This window comes from Podarcis erhardii (genome assembly GCF_964252035.2).
Source record: "Podarcis erhardii genome assembly, chromosome: 2".
NCBI lineage: Eukaryota > Metazoa > Chordata > Lepidosauria > Squamata > Lacertidae > Podarcis > Podarcis erhardii.
In genome coordinates this window covers 86012154-86039475 of record NC_138498.1, presented here as the reverse complement: position 1 = coordinate 86039475, position 27322 = coordinate 86012154, and the positions used below count along the sequence as shown (strand labels likewise).

General features: G+C 40.7%; 1 protein-coding gene across 4 annotated transcripts in view; it reads left to right on the top strand.

Annotated features, from left to right (window-relative positions):
- Positions 1-27322, top strand: part of EEFSEC (eukaryotic elongation factor, selenocysteine-tRNA specific) — a 162042-nt gene that overhangs the window by 34936 nt on the left and 99784 nt on the right. For all 4 annotated transcript variants that reach the window (XM_081851007.1, XM_081851010.1, XM_081851008.1 and 1 more), the window contains 3 exons: positions 15217-15424; positions 22865-22961; positions 26097-26261. In XM_081851007.1, the coding sequence (XP_081707133.1) occupies positions 15217-15424; positions 22865-22961; positions 26097-26261 (470 nt within the window). The remainder of the gene's footprint in view (positions 1-15216; positions 15425-22864; positions 22962-26096; positions 26262-27322) is intronic.

The following is a 27322-nucleotide window of genomic DNA, read 5'->3' as shown; positions in this document are numbered from 1 at the left end:
ATCCCGTATTGGCTCATAAAACCTCACAGAATAATTTTTGCAGGTGTAGTCATATGTTTGTACAAATTTTCAAATACTTGTTCAGTAGTGTTATTCCATGCATTTTTCTCTTTCCTATGATTTCTCTGCAAAGCATTCCTCTTTATCTTTTAATAGGATGCCTCAAATGCAAAGAATTGTTAAATTTAAAATGTGTTTACTAATGCCTAATTGTGAAATAATAATGACAACAATAAAATCTGAACTGTGGCATCATGCTTGTTTTCTACTTTTGTAAACCCCCCCCCCCAAAAAAGGGTTATTTTTTGTTTCAGGGTTCTCAAACATTACTTAAACCCAGCTTCCTTCCTTTGGGTTCACCCCCTTCCTCCCCAAGCTTTTCCCTTTTAAAATTAATTATGAAAACATTTTGAGGTCTTGACTTTGCATTTTCTGCTTTCCAGGTTTAGTTCTGCATTTTTCTCTACTGCTAAGCAAACCAGTTTTTTTTTTTGGGGGGGGTCCTCAGCTGATCCAGCCCTAAAAAAAGTAAAAGCAAGACCACAGAGAAACCTTTGAGCAACACAATATGAATTTAACTTTGTTTTAAACTGATGAAAATGATTTCAAATAGGATCTCAGGAACCTGATTGTTCCTAATAAAATCTAAGTCGTAACGCTCTGTATTAAATAAATTATTATTAAAATACACTCATCAAAAATATAGTGGATTACATGCTATACTGCACAGACAGAAGTACATAAAAATGTGTACATGGCAATACATTTTATGTTTTAGGACACAAATGGATCTGAATGCTCCTTAATTTGTGTTAAGTTGTTGATGCTTTGAGTAGTTTTCCCCCTTCTCTGAGTTTTCTCCAGTTTCATGAAAGGATCAGAGTTGGGAGAGACAGAAGAGGTAGCTTGGTGATTCCTACCTGACTTGCATCATTAAACATTACAGGAGGGGAAATTAAGGCATAGAGTTGAAGTCTGTTTTTTTTTTCTTTTTGTAAATCTTACTTTTGATGGCAAGGCAGCCCTGTCGCCAGTGAGTCCTGCTTTCGTAGACTCTCCCCCCTTCTGTAAAACAATGAACACATTCAGGCACAACTCATGTTTTCAGTTATTAAAAAACAGAGCCGTCTGTCTCTGCCTGTGACTTTAATCTTTAAGCCTTTATTCCCTGTACCCCACCCCCTCTTTCTTCCCCCAACCTTTTGTTTGTGAAGTACAGAGCTACAGGATATGTGGGCCCAGAGTTGTTTTTTTTTAATGTATTGTACATTCTCTATGTGAGTACAGATGTTTATAACCCGGAGTGATGTTATTCCAGTGTTGGAGATGGTGGGAAGCTAACAAACACATTACTGGCGTCGCCTCTAAGCAGTGTTTTTGGCTTTTCATTCTTATTTAAAAGATTTGTGAGAACTTTATGGATTGATTAACAGTTTCTTGAGACTGTTCACTTGAAGAAGCCATTTGTTTTAAAGGTGAGCAGGCTCTATGAGTAAGAACATTAACTTTCTTCACTGTAAATAAAGGTAGCAGGTACATGTAGCTGCACATAGGCCACACACTTTTTAAGGGTTGCGCTTTCAAGGTTGAACATTTACAATTCAGCTAAATGGAAAATTATTATTTCTATATTGCAGTTTTTGAGCATCCACAGTGCAGATTTTGTATCCGAGAACATACATTTCCCTAGTTAATCTGTTAATTGCTGTGTGGAATGTGGTTGAGTTAATATCTCCTTGACATTGTTTGAGAGGAGCCACTCACATTTCCTAGTCAGCATCATCATTTTGCGAACCTTTTCTCCTCAGTTTTGTTGAATATTTATCTATCATCTATCTATCTCTCTGTCTGTCTGTCTGTCTATCTATCTATCTATCTATCTATCTATCTAGCTATCATCTATCATCTAGTAAGTACCGGTAAGTAAGTAAGTAAGTTTTTATTCATACCTTGTCCTCCCCGGTCAAGACAGGGCTCAGGGCGGCTAACTTCAAATATCAAATACATTAAAACACAATCAAACAATTGATTAAAATACAGCTTAAAAATTAGAATCAGGATAAAATTAAATGACTTATCATCTATCATGTATCTATAATCTCCTTTGGAGGCTGTGCACTCCTCCTTTCCTACATTGCCACACATCAAACCATATTTTAATTGAAATAATGGGGAATAGAAGTATGGCCTGAGTAGCAAAGGTTCTCTTTTCACACTTTATGCAGATCTCAAGTTGTGTCTTGGTAACCAGCTCATCTTTGATGCTGGTTAGTGGGTCCCGAGTTGTCTGATGTGGTTTGACTTACAACAGAGAAGGCCATATTCTTCTACAGCGTCTTACATCCATCTTTGGACCTAAGTCTTTTCAAGTTCTCTGCAACGTTCTCTTTTGTTAGCTTGCTGCGTCTACATAAACCCTGCTGTTGCTTTTAGACCAGGGATGTACAGCAGGTCAATCTCGATCTACTGGTAGATCCCCATGAGGTTTTGGTAGATCACACTGCTAAAACTGACTCCTCCCATGCCCCCATGCCCCACTCTCCATTGTTGTATGATCTCTGGAAGGGAAGACAGAGCTTTCTCTGTGCTGCTGTTTTGATCCATAGCGATTTTTGTGAGTGACTTTACCCCTTTGTCCCTTGCCTTTAACACCCCCCAAAAATAGAACTCCCCCCAAGCTTTTTGTAACCCCCCCAAAAGTTCAACAACTTTGAGCTGAACCCCCCAAAACGGGGGTAGATCACTGCCAGTTTTTAACTCTGAAAGTAGACCACAGTCTCTTGAGACTTGGCCACCCCTGTTTTAGACCATCCACTCATTACATAGGTTGTCATCGCCTTGGTCTTTTTAAAATTGTAGGTTCTCCATACTAGTTCTGCTTTATTCCTCCCAAGTCGTCTCTTGCCACATGCCCTTCACATGTCCATTTTAACTTTGCAGCTTTAATTGTGATAAAGTACTATTTGTGGTCTTGTGAGGCATTTGCTTTTAAGTGTTAGCTGTTCAGGGCAGGCAATTTCCCCTTTCTGGTCCATCTAGGATATATTCACTAAATGGAGTTCGCCCTATTTTCCTGTACACACTTATTAGAAAACTTCACATAAATGTGATGTAAATTAAGACAATACATTTAATAAAATTAGTTTTTTCTAACCTATTTGCATTTCAGAACTCTCTTTTTTTTTAAGTTTCACTGAGTCACAGATGCCATTTATGGTCAGCTGTGTAAGGCCCAAGGTTAAATGCTAAGTTACAGTTAATTTTCCAAAGCATTGCATGAGCACATATGGTCTTGATACCAAAACAAAATACCTCCCAACAAGAGGACTGAAGCTTGAACTAATCACACTTCTGCTGAATATTCAGAACCAACTCAACAGGCCATAGGATAATCCTAAATTGCTCTGGATATGGCACATTCTCTGTTTGAGAAAGCATGTGTTTGCTATGTTTTTAGTTTGTGTGCCATGCACAGGTGGCATTTAAAAAAGGGTTTTGGAGTACCTCAGTGATGATTCAAGTGGGAAAGTAGGCAGCTGGATATAAAGACAAATTGATTAGAGTTCATCTTGAAACACACCCTGTGGCATAGAGTGCATGTGGATGTGATTAACATGTTAGCCCCATTCCCTCCATTTCCATTAACATAATGGAAACTGGCAGAAGTAAATGCCCAATAGATGCTTCTGACCCCTAGTCAGCCACCAGTGAATTGCCTTTTCTGCATCTTCTTCAGTTTAAACTGTTTGGGACAAATTTTGTTACTTTCCTCTTCATGAGGACCTGCATTGCTATTTTAGAAAACCTTTTACACCCTTAACACATTGATCCTCAGCAGATTCACTTGCAAGCAAGTCCCACTGATTTTGGCGTGGCTTAGTTTGAGCACTGTATGTTTAGAAGTGCAACTTGAATCTCATTTATATATTTCTAAACTCCTAAATTGATTCCAGTCTATAAATCAGACTTCCTCAACCTCGGCCCTCCAGATGTTTTAGGCCTACAACTCACATGATCCCTAGCTAGCAAGGCCAATGGTCAGCGATGATGGGAATTTTAGTCTCAAAACATCTGGAGGGCCGAGTTTGAGGAAGCCTGGTTTAAACCTTGGAATAAGGTGTGGTTTCTCTGTTGGATCCATAATGAAAGGACTATTCATACATGAAGATTTCAGGTGTTCACCTAAGATATTTTAAGTCTATACCTGTAAGTGTAGAATATGAGTATATCAGATGTGCATATTGTACTTCTCAGGACGACAGGATCGGATGCTTTGGTGGTCAGACATATGTTAGACTGTGTAATATGTGAAAATGGCCCAAAGATAGGAAAAAAAAATAGATATGGGTCAATTTATGTTTGTGAAACAGAGACAAATGTTTTGTTTTGAAGGCTCAAATTTGCTAGAAATGAATTGCCATTGTGTTTTTGCACTTGGTAGGTATAAATCAGTCAGCTACATGACTTTAGTCCTCTTCTTCCATGCCCTTGGGCTCATATGCTCCTCATTCACCTCTTTTCTCCAGGTACAGTCGCAAAAAGACATTATGGCCATAAATCCAGGCCTCATGCATGCGATACTAAACAATGGTTTAGCATTACGTACAACATACCCACTGTTTTGGTATTGCTTTCCGATAGCATTCCTATAACATTTTCTATACTTGAGTTTGGAGTAAGAGTATAAAATAGTCTAGTGAATTCATTTCCATTTGTGAAAGATTTGAGCATAATAATATCAAACAGTAATCAACAATTCATTATTGATGAATGAATATTTGGGGAGAAAAAAACAGTATATGCAGGTGAAGATTATATGAAAAAAGGATATGAATATGCAACTTAACTCCACTGGGCTAGTAATATTTGAGAAAGGAGAATATATGGGCTTGAACGTTGATGGCAGCAGAGATTAAAGAGCCATTGGGGCAGTGAGATCACATAACATCCCCACCCACAAGTGTATTTTAACACCTATTGCTTAGAGGTTATTTTGTTCAATCAAGAACACTGGTCTGATTGAAAGCATTGCTTTAGGATAGGTTTTCAGTGAGTTTTCAGTTAGGAAATTTAGTTAACGTTCATGTACATTTGCTATTTAATTTTGCACTATCAATTTTGATTGGCTGCTCCATTTTTGTTAAGGCCTTTTTCATTGAATTCTAGCAATGATTTCAGGTCTGCAGTCTTGGGATGGGTTATTTTGCTACAGCTGTTTTTACAGTTGTTTCGGCTTCCACTCTTGTTTTTAACCTTCTTCTGTTTACCTCCCTCCCACAAATTTCCATACTTAATCTGCTATGAGACGAATGGTGTGCAATTGAGGTACTTGGGGTTTTCATGGAGGTAAGTTCAAGTGAGTGTAAAAAGCCCACTACATCCAGATAGCATTGGCATGCCTTGATTAAAGTTCTAGTTATAACTCCAGTTTTGATGAAAACTAATTATTTTTTCCCTATGGAAAGAGGAAATGCTGTGATTTGTTCTGCATACTTCGACTCATGTTTCTTTTTTCTACCCATAAAAAGTCATGTGAAAAATCAAGCTTGCTGCATATGCTTATTCTAGTGGATTGAATTTTTTTTTAATAACGTAAATGATAACTGCTTTGGGAGAATCTACTGCATGTTTTGAAAAGTGGTTTGTCTGTCTGTCGATCTGTCTGTTCTCTGTAGGTTTGGCTGTCACTTGAGATACTGTCACCAAACTAAGCATGATGGTTCCTGGGGTGGGGACAGCAATCATTGTTAACAATGGTCCACTGCTCACCATTGTGAATAAAGATGGCAGACCAAAATTAGGGATGTTTGGAGTTGTAGTCTAGCAATATCTGGATGGCCACAGATTCCCCACCTCTGCTCTGAAATCAGGGAACCCCCTCCCCTTCTGTTACTGAACATACCACTATGTGTTACAATATTCCAAAGAGGGAGTTCTTTGTCGCTCTTAATGTCCTGAATCCCTGGCCTACCTGGCAGCAATTCCCGCTAGCATATACAGTATGTTAAGTCCAAAGTTCAACAGTCAGGAAACACGGTCCAGGGGTCAGTCCACATAAGCAAAATCCGAAGTCTAATGGACAGGAAACACAGTCCAGAGTCAATCCAAGTAAGCAATGTTCTAAGTCCAGCAGTCAGGAAATACAGCCCAGAATCAACCCTGAAGCACAGTCCCATAGCCGTCTTGGAGTATCCAAGCTGTATCCAAGCTGAAGTCTATCAGCATAGGCAGTTGAGCATATCCAGCACCTCAGCTCTGCTTCCCAGAGTGCTTCGCCCTACACCTCAGAGTCTGCCGTCTCATAGAGACGGAGGCCTCTCCAGTTCTGATGAGGGGTACTCCTCTTCTGGTCCCTGCATTCTGACCCCCATCTTCTTGCTGTCCTCTGTCATCCCATGTGTACTTTCCGCGACCCCAACTTCTGTTCTTCCATCCCCAGCTTGCCCTGGTGGGTCCCAGTCATGGCTGCATCCCTCACTGGGATTCTCCTCCTTGTTGTCCTGCCAGTTTGTGGCACTTAAGGACCAGTGCAAAGCCCTGTCATTTTGGTAGGTGGGATGCATGTGAAAGGAAAGCCTCCATCTTGAGTGATTCTGTCACCAAGTGCAGCACTTCTATTGTGCCCTTAGGAGTGAATGGGAGCCATTCACTTATATGTGGGAAATGAGAAGTTTGCACTGAGTGGCACTTTTGGCTTGGGGACAGCAACTGCAGCCCCCAGAAGGTAGCTCATGAGAGAATGTGATCATTGGCCTGAATAAGATTCCCCCATCCCTGATTTAGGGCTTTACCAGAGTGTTGGCCAGGAAAGCTATGGAAAGCTACTGTGCCTTGTTGTAACGTTAGGAGTCAATGTAACTTCGGCAATTTTCTGTTCAAGGGTTTCTCTAATCAAATAACTTGACTCCTGCGGCAATCGGTGTTGGGTTTTTGTAGGAAGCAACACAGAAATTAAGGAGTGACTGATTCCCTGATGTTCACCCCTGACATCCGGCCACCAGGGTTTAGTGACACCTTCCATATGGAACAGCATGCCTCAAAATACTTATGGGATGCTGGAACCACATTGGGAGTTCCTGTTTCTTTTCAAAATGTTGTCTGTCCAAAGGCCTGGTATCTGGTTTTGATACATGATTTGCATTCGTTTACAGAGGGTTTTTTCATGTATAGTTCATGCACTCTTGGCCCCCTCCCTTTAGTGTGGGATTTTGAAGGTTTGCATATCCTGGAAAAATCTTCCCTGTTCACCCCATCAGCTCCCCAAAGGTACCTACAAAAATCCTGTATGGCTTGTAGTATCTCCCAAGGTGTTACTATATATGAAACAGAATAATTTACGTACTTCTGAATGGGGATTTGGAGCAAAAAAAAAAAAAAAAAAAAAAAAAAAAAAAAAAAAAAAAAAAGTTAAGAGAGGGTGGCGGGGGAAGTTTTGTATGCACTGCATGAAACAGACAATATTTCCTGAAACAGGAGATATTAACCTCAAAGAATTTAAAATAAAATATTTATTTTATGATTTTTTTAAAAAAAAACCTTTAGTATAGAAGGAGAAAAGAGTAGAATAGTCAGTCTTTTTATCCTAAGTGCAGATGAAATTGATTAAACCTTTTAAAACTCGCCTCAGTCCACCCGGTTTATTAATTGAAGAATTTCCTCTTTCCCCAGAATGGGAAGTGCATATTAAAACAGCTTTGCCCCCGAATAGCAGTGATACTTGAGAACAGCACATTTTCTCTTCTGTGCTAGAGGAAATCCTAACATGGTAAAAAGCCATAGATATTTTAAAATACATTCAAGGAAATGCTATTTCATTTTCTTGTAAAGCATGAAATCAAATTATAGCCCATGGCCCACAATTATTTTATTTCTACATTTTAAATTCCATTTTCTGCCATTTGCAGTGCCTGTGAAGAGGGGTTGTGCTGGTTGTGCAAAGAGAACTAAAGATATTACCTAAACAAAAACAAAAAAAAGGACACGGCAGTAGCTTAAATAGGCAAGTAGTCAGAATGTTGTGCTTATGTTCAATCCTCCTGTGACATGTGAAACCTTTTAACTCATTCTCACTTGGACCCTCTTCCCTTTTCCTCTACTCGCTCAATTTTTATTGTGTTTGGAGATCAAGGCATGTACAGTTTTTGATATTGATAGATACTGATGGAGCAGTCTGATCATGTGCCAAGCTCAAGGCACCTCTTTTAGTTTTCATTTTTAGGGGGCAAAAGTTCATATGCTTTGAAATGAGTAGCTGGAAATTCATCTTTGGTGTTCGCATGCACTTATAAAAACACCTGGACATACAACACATGCCTGGAGTATTGTAGTCTCACTGTTCGAGTTGTGTGCAGCAAGCCTATTAAAAATAAAGTAACAATTCTTTCGATTCCAAGAAATGGAAGGGGAGGTCTATAAGTGATCCAGTCTTGACATTTGTAGTTCACTTAATTGGATTATTGTAAACGAGTTCCTATTATATATTTGGGCTATAAAAACAAAAACATTTATATTTACTGCTTAGGTATCCTTTTACATAGGGTACCAGTTCTACTGGAAGACACATGTGATTGGTTCTGTCCATGTGGGTTTGTTTATTATTATTATTATTATTATTATTATTATTATTATTATTATTATTTATTACCACCTGCCCTTTACTCTAAGTTCCCAGGGCAGGTCACAACTGTTTTAACTATTAAAACAGTTTAAAACAAATTACAATCACAAGAATAGAGTGGGTCTTAGAAATATACATCTTGGGCGTCAAAAGGACAGGGTAAAGAGATGCATCTTCAACATACAATGAGAGCTGTATGGTGAAGTTTCCAGGTGTACCTCTGGGAGATGTGATGGGATTCCACCTTCCATCACTCAGTCCCAGGCTGCCATGGACTGTGGCAGAATGTTTTAGTCCATATGAAGGGGCTGCATGTTAGCTGTCTTGTTTTCTGCTGTTTTAGAGTCCCAGGATAGGCCAGTCTGATGCTGAGGCAGTCACTGATAGGATAGAGCTCACATTCCAAGGGCAAGGCAAGTCTGGTTCTCCGTTCAATATGGTGAACCAAGTCAAGGATGCTGCTGCTGGATCTCAATCAGAGTTCTAAGGAAAGGCAAAAGACAGTACGCTTTTGGCCAGTGCTGGCTAGGACTGCTGAATTGCCAATGTTGGGAAAGATTTTCTGTAATATACATTTCACTTCTCTGATTTTGTCTTGTGACCTCACTCTAGTGAGTTTTTGTTTTTAGACTACAGATGCATTCCAGGGTGAGCATATGTTTGTATTTATGTGTTTATACGTGTTAGGGCTGCGATGGGCAACATTTTTTGGGTCAGGGGCTGGATTTGGTTTGTGGGACCTGCTGAGGGCTGGAGGCCAGCAGGGCTGGGATCAGAGCAATGTTCAGAGCCACCTCATTAATGTAAGAAATAACAATAACTTGGATGTCAGGGTTTTAGGGAGAGAGGAGACAGAGAGCGAGGGCGAGGAGGAAGAGGACGACAACGAGCCGAGGTTGTCCCAAAGTCCGTCTAGCGAATCAGAGGATTCCCAGAAGGGAGCCCCCCTGGTCAGGCCAAGGGGCAATAGAGAGGGAAGCAGTCAGAAAGAGGGGAACGAAGAGGGAATCCCCAGTGGGAGTGGCAAAGCGGGACCAGCTCCCCCGTCGGAAAGGAGTGGAGGGGGGGGAGTTGCCAGTGTGTCAGAAAGAGCAGGACAGGAAGGAGGAAGGGGGAGGAGTTCGGAGCAAGACGTCCTGCCTGAAAGGGAGGAGTGTAGTACCGAGAGCAGCGTAACTGTAGAAAGGAAGGTCAGAGGCAACGTACGCGCGCCAAGTTCAAATATAGAGGCGCGCGGAAATGAGGAGAGCTCTGAGGAGGAGCCTGGTGCCAAAGCACGAAGGAGGGGGGAGCAGGCGGGAGAAGACTCAGCCTCTGGGGAGTCCCGGAAAGAGGGAAGACAGGGGGGCAGGAAGACCCTGCGGAAAAGGAAAGAGAGGAAAAGGTGGAGCAGTACAAGCCTCTTAAATTGGTGCAGGGGAGGGACGGACTCAGAGGGGACTTCTAACATCTAAGGGTAACAGATGCGGAGCCACGGAGTTGGGATGTAATGGCTACAATGATCTTCAATAAATCCTTTTGTACATAACTTGGACTGGACTTTGGTCTCTTGTGAGCTGGGACCTCGGGTGGCTCTGACATTACATCACAGTGAATCCTAAAGCTATAGTCATCTATTTGTGTGGGTGGATGGTGTGCAGTCATGAAATAGCTGTTCATTGCCATTTCTAGAAGGTGTAATAGGACTGACAGCACTCTCTTATATTGGAGAGGCAGCTAGTGGAGACTTGGCTGCAGCAGCCCATACACTACATGATAGTGTGCTGCTGCCTCCTATTTGGAAAGAAATCTACAAAGTATCCTTAATGTCTGTCTGTAGTGGTTTTAAGTTTGGGGGGGAAAGCCTGCTCTTTCCATCTTATTGATATATAGAATATATGGAGATGTGTGTTGCAGAGATCCCAGCCTCTGGTTGTTTGTTTTAAACTATAAAATACCCTCAATTCAAAAACTGCAGCTGAATCTACATTTTGAGATCTTTTGGTCTAGCTTTCCTGGGAAATTGCTCATAGGTTGGAAATTTCCCCCTCCTCCCATAGATTCATAATGTTTTGGTTCCTAGAAGATTTTCACAATTTGTAATTGGTTCTATCTGATCATGGCTGGTGTATCCACAGCAGATTGTAATCGTTTTCTTGTTCAGTGATGCTTTCATGTATGCAGATCAGTCTTCTGCATGTCTGCTTCATTCAGATTCATTTTGAGTCCCACTTGTCTGCCTTTGGTGGTTTCTGAAGAACTTTCTCATCTCTCAGATCACTTTTTATCTATATGGAACAATATCCTCTGAAAAACTGAAACAGTTCGGTTACTCTTTTTATTCCTTTTCCCCACAGTGTCTTTGGAAGATGTTCTCTCAGCAAATTGTGCAGGTTTATGGTGAGATAGCATCGGCTTGTTTTATTCCTGTCATTGTTTCTGATGTCCCTACCGCTGCGGCTGTGATAGTGTTTTCTTACCTGAATTAAAAGCCTTCTGTTCATGAGATTATATGCATAACAGTGCGGTGTTATATAGGTTCATCTTCATATTTTCCTTTGTTGTTTAAGTCCTTAATACCTGCGGGAAATCTCAGATATCTTTGTAATCTTTTATTGTCATAAATATGGTTTGGCAGTGAGTTCTTTGCCCACTTATTTCATGTTAGTCAGGAGTTCATAAAATGTTACTTCGTAGGAACCCCCTCCTCTGCAAGCAAGCTCTCCCCCTTACTGCACTCTCCCCGGAATGTCAGCCTTTAAGTGAACTCCATTGTGTTTCTTGACAGGCGTGTGGGAATTGCTACGTACCCGTGAAATCTGGAATAGGAAAAAAATTGACCCAGTTCCCCATGCTTGGCTCATGCCATAATAAATTTGCTAGTCTTTACAGTGGCACAATACTTTTGATTGTTGCTGGAGACTAAGAGGCTACCCCTTTGGAAAGTGATCCTTTAGCTTTTTTTTTGTAAATCTAAGAAAAGTAGGGTCAGTAAATAATACCTATCAAAAAGTTTGTCTGATACTTCCAGAAATGTTTGCCTTCCCCCACATGCATTCAGGAAAGAAGTTCCATATTTGTGGGGCATCCCCTGCTTCTTCCAGTGTCACAACTTTCCATTCCTGGCGTGTAGTAGGAAGGATATGCTTGGTCTGATTCAGTGATTGGCAGTTTCCCATGACATTTTCCACCCTCTTAGGCTTGTGGAGATGTTCATAATACAGTTGAGCTAGAGTAACGTAAGCTTCTAATATTGCAAATTTCCTATACAAAAGCAAGCCCTGTGTAGGAATTTTGTAATGGCTGAAACCAAACCACCCTTGGTCTGTAGCGGTGTTGAGGGAGAAATCAGGATGTTATGCAGTGTTCATGCCTCAATGCTTCTTCCTTAATTCCTTTCAGCCATGCTGGTCAAGATCCAATTTGCATTGATGCAGGCATTATAGCTAGCACTATTCATTGTTTACGAAACACCTCGGCATTTCAGATTGTTTAGCAATCACTGTTTCAGGTAAAGTGGTTCTTCTTTTACATGTTGGAAACAAAAGCTGAGAGATAGTGACAGCTAAAACTATACAAATTAGTTCAGGATTCACTTAGGCCTGATGTTGGCAGTTTACAGATCCAATGTGGTTTGGTTTTTGTGAAATTCACATTACAACACATCAGTTTTATGGAATGATTTGATTAATTTTATCTGATAAATCAAAATGCCTCAGTTCTTAAGGGCTTCAATTTTGAGGAGATTTCGGTTGAAAACAATGGTATAGTTGTAAGCTTGCTATGGTATAATCAGCAACAGTTTTATCTGTCGAAAAAAACAACGTACAGTGATACCTCTGGATACGAACGGGATCCGTTCTGGAGCCCCGTTTGCATCCTGAAGTGAATGCAACTTGCATCTGCGCGTGCGCGGGTCACGATTCGCCGCTTATGTGCATGCGCGTGATGTCATTTTGACCGTTTGCACATACGCAAGTGGCGAAACCCGAAAGTAACGCGTTCCGTTACTTCCGGGTCGCCGTGAAGCGCAACCCGAAAACGCTCAACCTGAAGCAACTTCAACCCGAGGTATGACTGTATACCCACTATATTCCAAAGCATATGCTGTTGTATCAGGCATTACTTGGACATTGCTACAATTAACAGGCAGCTGAATTCTAAGTTTAATGTAATTCATTAATGACATTAAAGTAACATAAAATATATGACAGCATTACAAATAATGAATACTAGGTACTCTGAAAAAACATTTTAAAAGCACCCAAAATATGTAACTCATTTTTGCAACACTTGAGTATGCAGAATGGTGTATAATAATTTTCTTTAACCTCATAGCCCTGTGAACTAGGTAAATGTTGCTGTTCCCATTTTAGAGAAGGACACGTTTCTCCTGGAGTCAAAGGTTGAAGTGAAACATCATAATCTTACTGCTTAAAATTAATGCACCCCCAGTTTATGTAGATTTCTAGCATTTAAATGAGGACAGCTTTTAATGATTAGCCAAAGAGTGGTTTCACATTTTAACATGCTGAAGTTACTTGTTTTCTCATGAGTTAGTAAATAATGCACTGTGACCCATACGTCTGCTTGAATCACTGCATTGTAGTGCCCCAAAGATAATCGGAAAACATGGTGTCAGCCTGTTAAATGCACACGTGAAGCCATCCAAATGTTTGATAAGATGGAAATAGTGCTTTATTGCTTTGATTTTGTTTCACCAGTAAAAGATGGTCAGATACATTATGCTGATTGTGTATCTTGCCCTTGTGCTCCTCCGCTTTGATTACTACAGTGTGCTGCATTTTAATGCACTTTTAAGCTGATTTTTTTGAGCTCATGGACATTCTAAATGAGTGTGTATGGATATGGATAGCTGATTATATCAGGTAAATAAAGTAAGCCAAGAAAAAGCAAGCAAGCTCTTAAATTCTGATGGTAAAGGAGAAACCGAAAGAAAAACAATTATGGTAAATCACGTGTCTTGGCCATAACCTTTTTTAGCACAACCTGTTTTAGCATAACTTTTAGAATGTTGTTGTTAAGGATACAGTGGTACCTCGGGTTAAGTGCTTAATTCGTTCTGGAGGTCCGTTCTTAACCTGAAACTGTTCTTAACCTGAAGCACCACTTTAGCTAATGGGGCCTCCTGCTGCCGCTGCGCCGCCGGAGCACGATTTCTGTTCTCATTCTGAAGCAAAGTTCTTAACCTGAAGCACTATTTCTAGGTTAGCAGAGTGTGTAACCTGAAGCGTATGTAACCTGAAGCGTATGTAACCTGAGGTACCACTGTATTATTGTTAAGACAAGTGAAGCTGTCTGAAACTGTTGTTAAAATGCTTTATAATTCAGTCCATATCATATAAAGCAGCACACCTTTTGAATAAGGCTATGACACATAACTACATTGTGCCAGTTCAGAGGTGCATATCTTAAGCCAAAATGTAAATAAGTGTTGTGACTTAAGTTCTGAGTGAACAGATGAAGGGGGGGGGCCGATAGGAGGCCATACATTTCCAAAATCTCCATAACTGAGCGACATGGCCAGTGTTTGGTCTCTGGTGAAGAATATACATATTTTGACACAGCACTATCAAGTTTGGTGGCTGGAGGGATTGGAAGGAGGAGTTTTGAAGTAGCCTTAGACAAGGGATCATAAGAACCATCTTATTTAGTTTGCTCTTGTGCATTTCTAGTCTCATTAGGTGGGGAAAGCAAGAGTTGTGCTCTTTGGCCTTCCCCTTCAGTTACCATCCTGACAGCCCACCTGTGCTTGAACTGAACTTCTGCTGTGGTGAGTCTGTTCCACCCATGTTGGTTCTCCAGTTAGGGATCTAAATTGGGAGTCACCATAAGTATAGCAAGTCCCTTGGAGCAAAAGTTCAGCCTGGACTTGTGGGGGCTGCAGGGACATGCTGTTGGGATTATGATGGAGGGACGGGGCCAGCAAGCAGGGTCCCCCCACTCTGTGAACATCTGGAAATTACTGAATTGGGTAAACATCTGGTGCACACTCCTGACTCCATATTATTGATCCTATTGCCACCCCTTTAAGTTTAATCTAATAGGGAGTTTTTCATGGTGAGAAGAATTTGACAGTGGTGTTTTAGCTGTTGTGGAGCGTTGCAGCGTTTATAGCACATTTTTAAGTCAGGACTATCAGATTGCCTTTTTAAAAAGTTTAAATTGTTCAGTTAAAATTATGTTGGGTCATTGCGGTTCTGAAATGAGATGAGATATATTGTATTTTTTTTTTATTTGATACTCTGTGGAGCAAAATTAAATTTTGATTTCTGTTTTCTTTGTTTAATTATTTTCTGCCGTAGTGTTATAATCATTTAAATATCTAGAAAATGTAGAATGTTCACTGTGGAATTTTATCTAAGCCACCTGTTTTCTTTGGTTATAACAAATATGGGTGGTATTTGCACTCACACTTTTACTGTCTTGAACTTTAGTTGGTTAGACCATTGTGCTGATAACGCCAAGGTTGCAGGTTCGATCCCTGTATGGACCAGCTGCATATTCCTGCATTGCAGGGGGTTAGACTAGATGATCCCCAGGGTCCCTTCCAACTCTACAGTTCTATGATTCTATGATTCCATATTTTTTTATTTCAGGGGCTCAGATAATTGACCTGATGATGCTCGTGATAGACGTAACAAAAGGGATGCAGACTCAGTCAGCAGAGTGCTTGGTGATTGGGCAAATTGCATGTCAGAAAATGATCGTGGTTTTGAACAAAATAGACCTTATTCCAGAAAGTAAACGACAAGCTGCTGTTGAGAAGATGTCGAAGAAAATGCAGAAGACCTTGGAAAATACTAGGTATGTAACCGAGCGAGCCAGGTATGTACATGAAAGAAAGAGTCAGAATAAGCCATGTTCTATAAAGAAAATCCCTAAATCAAAGCTATCCAGGGTAGTAGCCACAGCTCAGGGGATCATGTATGAACATGTTCTGTAGATGACTGTGTAGTTTTCACATGATTTCCATGGAAATGATTGAGAGCTATCCCACAGATGAAAAATGCCCTTTAATGATTTGATGAAAACGAAATCTCCTGCTTTGAAGGCTTAGTTAACACTCCCCCCCCCCCAATACTTTGGAAAAGAGCTTGCAAATGTGTACATATCCAGCCATAAGGTGTAGTATTGTGTAGTATTGTGATTGGTTTTGCATGGGTGTTAAATTGTCACTTATTTTATATGTCTAGTTACAGAGACAGGTTAGTTTGCTATATTCCTGGCCTGCTGCTCTATTAGTGCCTTTAGCATCTGCATCTAGAGATACAACTTCATTTTTCTGTGAAATATCTACAGAGCCACTGTCCAGCGGCAAGTTGTTTATGAAGGGAGCTGCTGTTGTTGAGGTCATGGTTACAAGTGGGTACATAGAGTGGATTTCCCCCTCACAACGTCACAACATAGAAAGATTGCAAAGCAAAGCCTAGGAATCTTCATTCTTCACCTGCTATGTTCCTTCCCCTTCTTAAGTTCCGAGAGTTTCAACAGAAATAAATAGGGTATGCATTTTGAATACTGAATGTTTGACAAGTACAAGAGGACAAAATAAGTCGGCCAAACTAGGTTGCATAAACCACCTTATGTCTTACTCTGATTGCAGGATAGTGTCTTTTTGTTCCACCAAACAATCTGAAACATCTTACTGTTTTATCAGTCTCTCTGCTCATCTTTGCCCTGTTTCCTTTTCATCAGTACACCATAAAGGTCACTGAGTTAAATTTCTATTTGCAGATTTGATAGAGACAAAATCCCATCAGTTTAAACTGTCCTTCAGGGTAGTTGCTGGAGGGCAAACAAATGTAAATAAGCTGCGATTTTTGTGTGTGTCAACCTGTTTTATAGTTTGGTTCCTCTTTATTTTGTTATTCTTTGGTAAGTAAATACTTTCACATTTGCTCTGAGCTATCTTAAAATTTCAAAGCTCTAATTTCTGATTGACCTCAAATGCGTGGTAAAGAATTTTATAGTTCTGGCTGTTTGTAAAATCAGTCAGGTAATATAATATCAGTGGCTTCAGTATTGGGTAAGAATGTAATTTCAGTAATAAGGTCCATGAGACTGCAAAAACTGAGCAGAATTATTATTTTACAACAACACCAACTGAAGGATTTCCTGAAATGTTATTTACTTGCTAGAAAGTTTGGTTTACAGTACATCTGTGATGCATCTGTTATGTTTGAACATACTGGCAACAGATGTTCAGCTGAGGGGAATATTCAGGTGAGTTGTACTTGTGAAACCGAATACTTATACTTGAGTTTATCCTTTCTCTATAATGTTGTCCCCGGAAAATGAAAAGGATTTTCTAGCTTTTACTTGAGTTGATATTACTGCTACTACTTGACACTGGGTTAAATATGCAACCTTGTTATAAATCAAGAGAAAATGACCACTGTAGAGGTCAACACCCTTCAACACCCAGATAGACTGAGGATTCTGACTGTAGGGTTGACAAAAGCTGGAAATATACTGCAAGGATATAAATGTCATATTAAAAATCCTCTCACTCTCTTCTCTGTTAAACCTTTGTAGCCCTTTGAACCTCATAATTTCTCAGAAGCCATTTCACCAGGCCTTCTGGCATATCTTGGAAGTTAAAGTGCAAGTGTGTTCTACAGAAAAAGAGCTCATAAATTAGAATGCTTGATCTTCCTTCCTCCATTATTAAAACTCAGGGTCATGCAATCTCATATTTTTCAGGTGATCTCTGTCTTTGTGATTAGGAATATGATTGTTTCCATCACCAAACCAACATTTGGCCAGCAGGAATTTCTGAAACATTCCTGATTCTTAGTATGTAAGCCAGCAGCACCATGGCTTATTGGAGTGATGTAGTCATGCTCACACTGGTCAGGATGGAAGCTTAGGAGATTGTGCCTCCCTGCCTCTTATCTACCAAGTTTAGTGCAACAATCCTGTGTTGCATAAGTGTTACCAGAACCTGTTAGTTTAAGAACCTTGGGGTTTATACTAGCCGACTAGCTTCCACCATGCTCCAATAAAGGTGGATGCAATAACAGTAGCTGTATCAAAAGCTTAACAGTTTGGTTAGAAAGCACCATGACTCATCCCCAATTCCCACAGCCATTATCTCTCCCACCTCCTTTAAGTGGCTTGTGAAGGAGTAAGGGCAAAACCTTTGTGGGGCTGGTTTTCAAGCTGGATTTTATTTTCCTAAAAAAAATTGTATTTGTGCATTATGTTAAAACACTTTAGCAAGCTGCCACATTTTTTCTCTAGGGTGTAACAAATTGTCTTATTTATAGATTATAATGTAAGGATTTTTTTCCAGGACCGATTGGATGCTTTTGTTTGGGGAACATGCCTATTCCTCTGAAGTTTGTGGATCAGCCCCCTTGCACCAGACACCCAGATTAGTTTTTAGTAAATTTATCTTTACCTCTTAGCCACACTTCTAGTACTCCTTTTAGTGATTCTGCTCTCTGCTGGGACTAGCCCATTAAAGATGCTTAGATGTGAAGGCTGGATTAGATACTGCAGGAAGTTAGACTAGCTGCCCTTTTGCCCTGCAGTTTTGTGGTTCTTATAGTTGCCAGTTTTGGCTCTTTGAGTGAGCTGCATATATTTCAACACAAAGGGCTCCTTTCTCATTCCTTTTGAATGCATGTAGGCTCTAATGAATGTATGGGGGCTGCGGATGAATGCAGAGAGGCACTTAAGGACTTCCAATGAGTTGAACGGATTATTTGCTAAAATATTAGTGATACAATCCATGCTAACAGAGAGGCATAGCATCAAGCCAGATTCATATCATGCAGAGGACAGGAATAGGAATTACATCCTCCTTGGCAACCCGTAGGCGACTTCATTGCTGTGTACCATGAATTGTAAAGCTGGAAAGAAAGTGATGGCATTCACTCAAAGCCTCCATGCACTGAAGCAGGATCCTCTGAATCTATGTACATCTTAGACCAGGGGACGTCTAGCATTTTGACACTAGGGGTGAGAACATTTTTCACACAGGGAGCTTTTCAAGCCCCTGTAGCACTGCAACGTGGAAAGCTGCGCCTGCTGAAACCGCTTTTAAAGGTAAAGGTAAAGGTGCCCCTGCCCGTACGGGCCAGTCTTGACAGACTCTGGGGTTGGTGCGCCCATCTCACTCAAGAGGCCAGGGGCCAGCGCTGTCCGGAGACACTTCCGGGTCACGTGGCCAGCGTGACAAAGCTGCATCTGGCGAGCCAGCACAGCACACGGAAACGCCGTTTACCTTCCCGCAAGTAAGCGGTCCCTATTTATCTACTTGCACCCGGGGGTGCTTTCAAACTGCTAGGTTGGCAGGCGCTGGGACCGAGCAGTGGGAGCGCACCCCGCCGCGGGGATTCGAACCGCCGACCTTTCGATCGGCAAGCCGTAGGCGCTGAGGCTTTTACCCACAGCGCCACCCGCGTCCCCTTGAAACCACTTTTAGGTCAATGCAAATAGTACAGTAGCCCTAATATTCAAAGTTTGGTCTTCCCTGATTTGATGGTGGTCCAGTTTGGCTATAATGCTGAATCATTGTTTAGTGTTGCACAGGAGTAGTTTTTCTGAACCAGTGTTTCTGCTGCTTACTGTAATGGCGTAAGGCAGAGAGAGGTGGCAAGGTCAGGACTGTGTTGCTGCATTGGTGGGTGTGCTGGATTGGCTGTCCCTATATATATTTCATTTTACAACAAACAACAAACTCTTAAAAATCAAGTTATTACATATTTCAACTGCCTTCCCCCTCTTTCTGTGGTTCCTTATATTTATAATATTTTTCCTCCATTTCCAAATTAAACCGATTTATTATTTAACACATACAATCAATAGTTGTTTAATATCACTGCACATTTTTACATTAATCCTGCTAATGTCTTAATCTCTTTGCAATATTTTTGTAAACATTCAATAAACGATTTCCACTCTATATTAAAAACATTGCAGTCTTGATTTCTTATTCTTCCAGTCAGCTTCGTTATTTCTGCATAGTCCATAGTTGCCATTCCTCTTTTGCCAGGACGTTTTCTTCCTTCCATCTTTGGGCAAATAATATTCGAGTGGCCATGGCTGCACGAATAAATTGATTTTTATATTGTTTAGGTATCTCTGGTCCCATAATTCCCCAAAGAAAAGCCTTTAGTTTCTTCATAAAAGTTGTGTCCCTGTACCATCCTGGTCTGCGGCAGCATGTCAGGAGGGCGGCTCTGCCTCACTCTCTCACCTCACTGGCCTCTCATGGTCTTATGGGCACAAGCTGCAGCATTCCTTGGACTCGCTCTTCCTGCTTTTTAGGCACCCGAGTTCTCCATTACCTCAAACTTTGAGGGACTTTGGTAACTTCAAAGTCCAGTTAGTGAACAAAGCAGAGTTTGATCCTGGCTTGTCTGAGCTAACTACAATTTAAACTGACAAGAGGTCCCTGATTTCAGATGTAACATGGAGCGCTGGTTAATTTAAAATAGAATGTGGAAGCTTTCAATCTGCTGTTCTTGTGAGTGAATGTGTGTGTTTGTGGTGGAGGGAGAGCTCATGAGCTTGCATCTTACTGCAGCTTCTGCATATAATATTAAACTGTGTCCAGATTGGCCTATATCTGTAGATGTGTGCCTCAAATAAAAGCGGCACCCCTTCCTCCAGTTTTGTGATAAATTTGGCTGACTGGTTTATTTATTTCTGTAGCATGTCTAGCATTCCAATTGCTTCACAGTGCTTACTGTATTCTTAAAAATCCCACAAGTGTTAAATTCTCCATTGCTTCTGTTACAGATTCAGGAGCCAAGAGATTGAGATAGGCCCAAGAGTTTATCCACTAGTGACCAGTAATTTGAACCCAGTCCTTCTAGGTCCAAGACTGCATGTCTGCAAACTCGTATCTGTCAAACCCACTTTTCTTAGTGCAGATCCTGTCTATCTGATATGTCACGTCTACTTGTGTGAACGTTGATACCTCGTAGGAAGTGGAGGACAGGGGAGACATCTGAAAATCTCAGGGGGAAATGGAAATTCTCACCTCAGTTGGCCACATTTGAGGCACAAGATTAAAGCAAGCCATGTAATACTGCACCCCTTCCCCACTTCTCCTCCTCTTCCTACTGGCCCTGATATATGTTTGGTGGCTCTTGTATAACTTAATATAGAATCATAGAATCATAGAGTTGGAAGAGACCACAAGGGCCATCGAGTCCAACCCCCTGCCAAGCAGGAAACACCATCAGATATGTTTTTATAGAGTGGAGCTGTAGTCTTCTTCATTTTCCAGTGTTTAGCAAAGGTATTACTGTGAGAAGCAGGTGTTCTGATGCCACTAAAACTGGTTACAGGGAAAAAAAGTTTGTTCCCAAGGTATGCTATATGTTAATACATTTGTAAGAGCAATATGTCATGTTTTCAGCCCTTGCCTCTGAAAAAAACACACACCAAGGCACCTAATTCAACATTAATTTATATGTATTAGGAGAGATTGCCCAAATGTATTTGGATAAAAATAATTGAATTTCCAAAAAGCTTTATGGTTAATCGCTCGAATTCTCAGTACACATTTTTATCGTCCTTTGTCCCTGGGAACCTTAGGCTTATGGCACATAAACAGAGAAAATACCTTGTATACAGGATTAGTGTTAGATAACTTCAGTGGAAGGGCAATACACTTGGGCTGTGATCCCAGTGGAGCCTGCACTGGAGCAGCTTTGAGAATCAAACTTCCCATGAACATTCTTGCTTTGTCAAAAAGTTCCCTTCCCCCAGGAACTTGCCCCTTTGAGATGAAAATCTGAGGCTTTGGAGCCTGAAAACAAAAAAGGCAAGGGACAGGCCTTTGACTCAGAAACTTCTTGCCAGTATTTGTTATGTGGCTGAAGTTGAATGCTTGCTAGAACTGAGCATTTACTGTATTTGTAACATTTTCCTGCCCCCACTTTTTATGGCAGAAAATGAGCTATTATCATTCTGTTTACTTAGGTTTTTGTCTTAAGAAGGAAAAAAGCCTTCTTTTTAAAAGTGTCAATAGTATTTGTGAGGCAAAATCTGATCGCAGGTGCAGTGGCAGAGGATTCAGCAAGCTGAGAATGTCAACTTTCGATTTTCAAATTCCTTCAATTTGCTGATTTGAAGTTCTTCATTATATAGGCGAGTCTTATATAAATATTGCTGATTCTTGCTGAGAACCCCAAGCTGTCTGAAAGAGAAGCCATAGCAGAGTGCAGACCATGTATTTTGTCAAAACAAAATAAAAAAAATCCTTCCAGTAGCACCTTAAAGACCAACTAAGTTAGTTCTAGGTATGAGCTTTCGTGTGCATGCACACTTCTTCAGAAAGCTCATACCTAGAACTGCATGCACACGAAAGCTCATACCTAGAACTAACTTAGTTGGTCTTCAAGGTGCTACTGGAAGGATTTTTTTTATTTTGTTTTGACTATGGCAGACCAACACGGCTACCTATCTGTACATGTATTTTGTGTTTAGGAAGCCCAGCTGCAGTTTCTAGATTCTCTGGTTCCATACTCAGCTAGCAGGAGATGTAAAAGTTGTCTGTCTGAGACCCTGAAGAGTCCCTGTGTTGATGATCTCTTCTGAAACTTGGCTACTCCTAATTTATTACTTGCCTAGAAAGTAAGAAAGAGAAGGCAGAACGCATACAAAGACACATGCTATAGCCTTGAAAAGTCCATCACTGAATATACCATGATTCCATTTGCAGGTGGAAGTGTACTGTTACGTGATTTGATTTCTGTTGAGTTGGCACCACTGAAAAATCAGGAAAGTGTTGTGGTTTTCCTGGTGAAAGCAGGTGGGCAGAACACATTTGCCTTGGAGTTTGTGGGGCTGCTCCCTGGAACAGAGCCAATGCAGTAGGATGAGGCTGGGTCAAATTAATTTTTCCCATATTTTATTTGGACCAGTCCTTGGACTTGACTGGGTCATTAGCCTATACGCAAAAAATGTAAAATGTCCTTATTTAGGTACGTGCTCGGGAGATTGAGGAGGAAGGTCTGGATTGGTTAGGTGCCACTCAAACTGTATTTGGTCTAGTTATGCTTTTTTAGTTTTTTAAACATTAATTGGTTTCAGGGAATATTCAACATGTTTGTTTATATGAAATCATCACTGGGCAGGAGGGTGTTATTACTGGAATTTTATAGTGTAGTTTATTTTCTTCTCTGAGCCACTTAGGAATGGAGTGGTCTTGAAATCTATTTTTAAAAAGAGAAGAAAAAAGAAGGAGTGACTTGTCTCTGAGGCGGATTTCTCTTTTCTCAGGTTCCATGGGTGCCCTATAGTTGCCACTGCAGCAAAGCCTGGCGGACCAGAAGCTCCAGAAACAGTGACGCCGATAGGGGTTTCTGAACTAATTGAGGTATGTGTCTTGGAAATGTTGTCAGCCTGGGCATGCTACAAATCCTTGTGTCTGAAGGATAGTGTGAAATGATTTAATTGGAGGGGTGTATCTGAAACAGTCCCTCACCAATAGAATTAGGGAATATAATTCTCTCTTAAGAATACAAGCATGGCTTGGTGGGATGAGTGAGAGGGCCTTCTTCAGCTGCTGCACCCAGATTAAGAGTCACTTTGCCCTGTGAAGTGCCACTGGCCTCCTCCCTTCCTACTTCTCCTTCTCCTCCTCTCCTTCCTCTTTGCTGGTTAGTAAAGATCTTTTTGTTCCGGCTGAATTTTTATGAGCTAGACAAGGTTTCAGTGACACCCCCCCCGCCCTTAGCTGCTGATTTTGTAATTGTTTGGCACTGTTTTTTATGAACCTATCATTTTATAACCTGTAAGATGTGCTGAAGTGCGTTTTTCACTAGAAGGGCAGGATATAAATGTCCTGATAAATAAATGACAGAATGACGGAAACCCCAATGTTTTTAAAGTCCCATAGCCCTCTTCAAACAAAGTGGGATTGTGTTGGCTGGTTCTACCCCAACTTAGATCCGCTGTGGGAAAAGCCCTGATGGCAATATTTTAACGCAAACACATGAAAAGGTGCTCTAAATGCATGTAGGGGCTTCTGTGTGACTAAGGTCTGAACACTTAAGGGTTTATGTGACACAGCCTTGTGTGTACTGGACACCTCCACTCTCCCTTGCATATGGGAGGTACTGTCAAGGGCTCAATATTGTGTGATTTCTAAACAATGTACTTATTAATATTTGGAAAAACTGTCATGTTTGAATCCAAAAACTGATATTTCATCAAGGAGGAGAGGGCTTTGTTTGTTTGTTTGTTTGTTTGTCTGTCTGTCTGTCTGTCTGTCTGTTAGCGAAGGCTGCAATCCTATTCATACCTTTGGTGAGAAGTCCCTTGTACTCAGCAGAACTTCCTTTTGAAGTTCTGGGTAGACACACATAGGATTGCACTGTTCAAAGTAAACGTTGTAGAACTAAACTATGAGTACTTAATAAATAAACTGAATTTTAAAGCTCTTTAAAAACCAAGTTAGAAGCTACCTTATTCTAAGTCACTGCTCTATTTCTGTGACTGGTTTCCGTCTTCTTCATGGTGGAAATGCCATGACTTAACTGGGTGGTCTCATGCATGTTAACTGTGTTTTGCCACAAAGTCATTCCCTGTCCTCCACTCTTCAACCTCATTATTTCATGATTGTCATATATGCTTACTGATCTAGCTGTGTAAATTGTATATGTTTTCTTTGTGTATGTGTGAGAAATGGCTAGGGGTATATTCTCACAGTTTAAGGTGCCCAAATTCGCCACAGGGTTTCCTCCTCTTGAAAGGCAGAAATGTAGACACAGACTTGAGATGGTGCAGATAAATTTCGTTAGTTTATTCAGAGGGTTCCACTGCAGAAAAAGACAATGCAGAGTTTTCCATGTTTCTGACAGCAGTTTGTTTATTTATTTAAATAGATTTTTTGTCCTGGTATGGCCTGCATGAGTCAGCTTTCAAATTACCACTATAATTGTATGCATAAGCTTGCAGGTATCTACCTATCAGCTTGAAGAATATCAATGACAAAATATCCTTAATTGATTAGCATGTTTTTGAGGGGAAAATGTGCACATTCCAGGTTGACCAAACTACCTTTAAAGTAAACCAGTTAGAAAGTTGAAATCATCTTTCCTAACTGTCTTTATTTCTCCTCTATGTAGCAGCATCTAAGTTCAGTGGTTTTCCTGAAAATGTGTCCTAGATTTTCGACCTGTAAATTTACCACCCAGGATAGTAACTTTAAAAAGAACAGCTGTTCAGCAGGCAGTAATATATTGTCAAGTTGATGCAACCATGAATTTAAAGATAACTTTGATTATAACAGAAAATGTGTGAGTTTACAATATCTTTTTTCAATAAATAATGGTTGATTATTTATTGTGACAAACTAAAATTGAAATTGGTGGTGCCTAAGACTGCCCCAAGGAATGATTTTATTTAAAATGTATAGGGCTTGGTTGTGCACTTGAAGGTTTCTCCACCCCCATTTTTTAAGGACTACAGTCATGATCTATGCATGGATCGTGGGACCCGATTGATTATGTATTGTACAACCTGGATTTAAGTGCAATGGATTCATTGTGTAGTCTCCAGCAAGTCACTATTTCTTGGCCTCATCCATGAAATGGAAATTCTAATGTCCCACATTTCACAGAGTAGTTAGTAGCCAAATGAGGTAAAAGCACATTAGGTTACAGATGGGGAGTAGGATTCATTTAGAAACATATGTGAGGCAGGAGGGAAATTGTTAGCTTTGACCTAGATCTCCAATTACAATAATATTAGAATGCCCAGATGAAATTTAGTGTGAGCTCTCCTGCATACTATAGATGCGTGCACCTGGGTTTAAATCCCTTTGCAATCCCTTTCAACAGAGAGCCCTCCACCTTGCTTACTGGGCTCTGGACGCCTTCATGAGATCTTGAATGGTACTGCGAGATCTTCTGAAGGCCTTGTGAGACCTTCCCAGAACCCAGTAAGCAAGCCTGAGAGCTCAAAAGCTCTTTCTGCACCAGGAAAGCCAGGCATGGAAAGAGCTTTTAAGATTCCCAAGTTTAATTTGCGTGATATCAGCTGGCCAGCCACCAAATGCATAAAGTTGTGATCGTGCAAGTTGTGATCCTGCTGCAGTCACAAATTGTCCAAGGCAAAGAGAGGAGCGGTTATAGGGATTTTGAACTTTCATGTGTGCAGCTCTTGAGAACAGGTGGGGTATATGCATCCACGGTATGTAAGCAGTTGGTCTTCACTGTAGCACAGCAGTGTCTGCATTGCTTTTGGCAGGATCTTTGTCCCTGGCATTGTTTGCTAACCAAGCTGATTGTGCTGCGCCAAATCCTTAAGGCAGAAAACTGAACTAAGCGTGCATATTCTGGGTAGCGTACCCAGTTCATTTGACGGTGGCCTGTTCCAACCTTGCTGCAGGACTCCTGGAATCAGAAAAAGTATATAATGGTTAAATCAGTCCTCCTCATGTTTCCTCCATTCATGTGCGATATGATGGCTCACCAACCTACAGTGCTTCTTTTTGTATTGTGTTTAGGTCCTGAAGTCAGAGGCTTACCTACCCACAAGAGACCCTTCGGGATCTTTCCTCATGGCCGTAGATCACTGCTTCTCCATTAAGGGTCAAGGCACTGTGATGACGGGAACCATTCTTTCAGGCTGTGTCAGCAATGGAGACAATGTGGAGATTCCTGCCCTCAAGGTGAGTGTATCATTTCTATCTCTAACATCTCTATAAAACAGTTACAGATAGGTAGCCGTGTTGGTCTGCCATAGTCAAAACAAAACAAATTCCTTCCAGTAGCACTTTAAAGACTTAGTTGGTCTTTAGACTGACTTAGTTGGTCTTTAAGGTGCTACTGGAAGGAATTTGTTTTGTTTTATCTCTATAAAAGGGAATGAGGAAAACATGCAGAAAAACATGAATGAGAAAAACATGAATGAGAAAAACATGCAGAAGGTAAGACATGCAGAAGGTAAGACTGTGCTTGCTTCTCCCTCGCTTCTCGTCTCTCCATATATTTCCTAATTTACCTAACCAACCTGTGTTGGTTTGCTTGTTGGGAACGTAACAAACCCTTTGGGAAAAACTGTGTAGCACCATGCAGCTCTTAACATGGTATTGTTAAATGGAATCACGAAGAATGTAATTTGCAAGGGAAATGGAAGCCGCAGGCTGGCTTCTTAAAAGGGGGAGGCCCCAGAAACAAGGATATGGGAAACAGTTCAGGCAGCCAAATGGGGCAAAATCTTTGCCTGATTGTAGCAGTAGACAGAAGTGAGAAGAGAACAAATTCAGGCCATGTTTGTAGTCAAGAACATTAAGTGAACATTTTAAAATCTGCTTTCAGCAAGATTATGTGCTTGAGGACTGTGGGTTCAGTCCTTTTTGGAGACATTATTTAGAAAGACACAGGGAATCAGACAACTTTAATATTCTGCCTGCTTCGAAAAAGGAGGAGACTATAAGAAAAGTGTATGGCACTGGGAAAGTGAAGAGTTAGCTGCTGCAATAAAATGTTATATGGCACCAGCCTGTGAACAAACGATGAACCAAAGCAGAGTAATTATTTTTCCATATATTTCCAACTGAAAATGTATATGAGCAGCTATTAGCATAGTAAAAAATGTAACATCATACCCTTTGAATGTTCAAATGTCATGGACCTGGAAGAAATGTATATCCTAAAACTGAACTTAAGTGTTTCCATTTATTCAGATGTAAATCTGCTTAGAATGTCACCCTTTGCAATTCAATCCTAA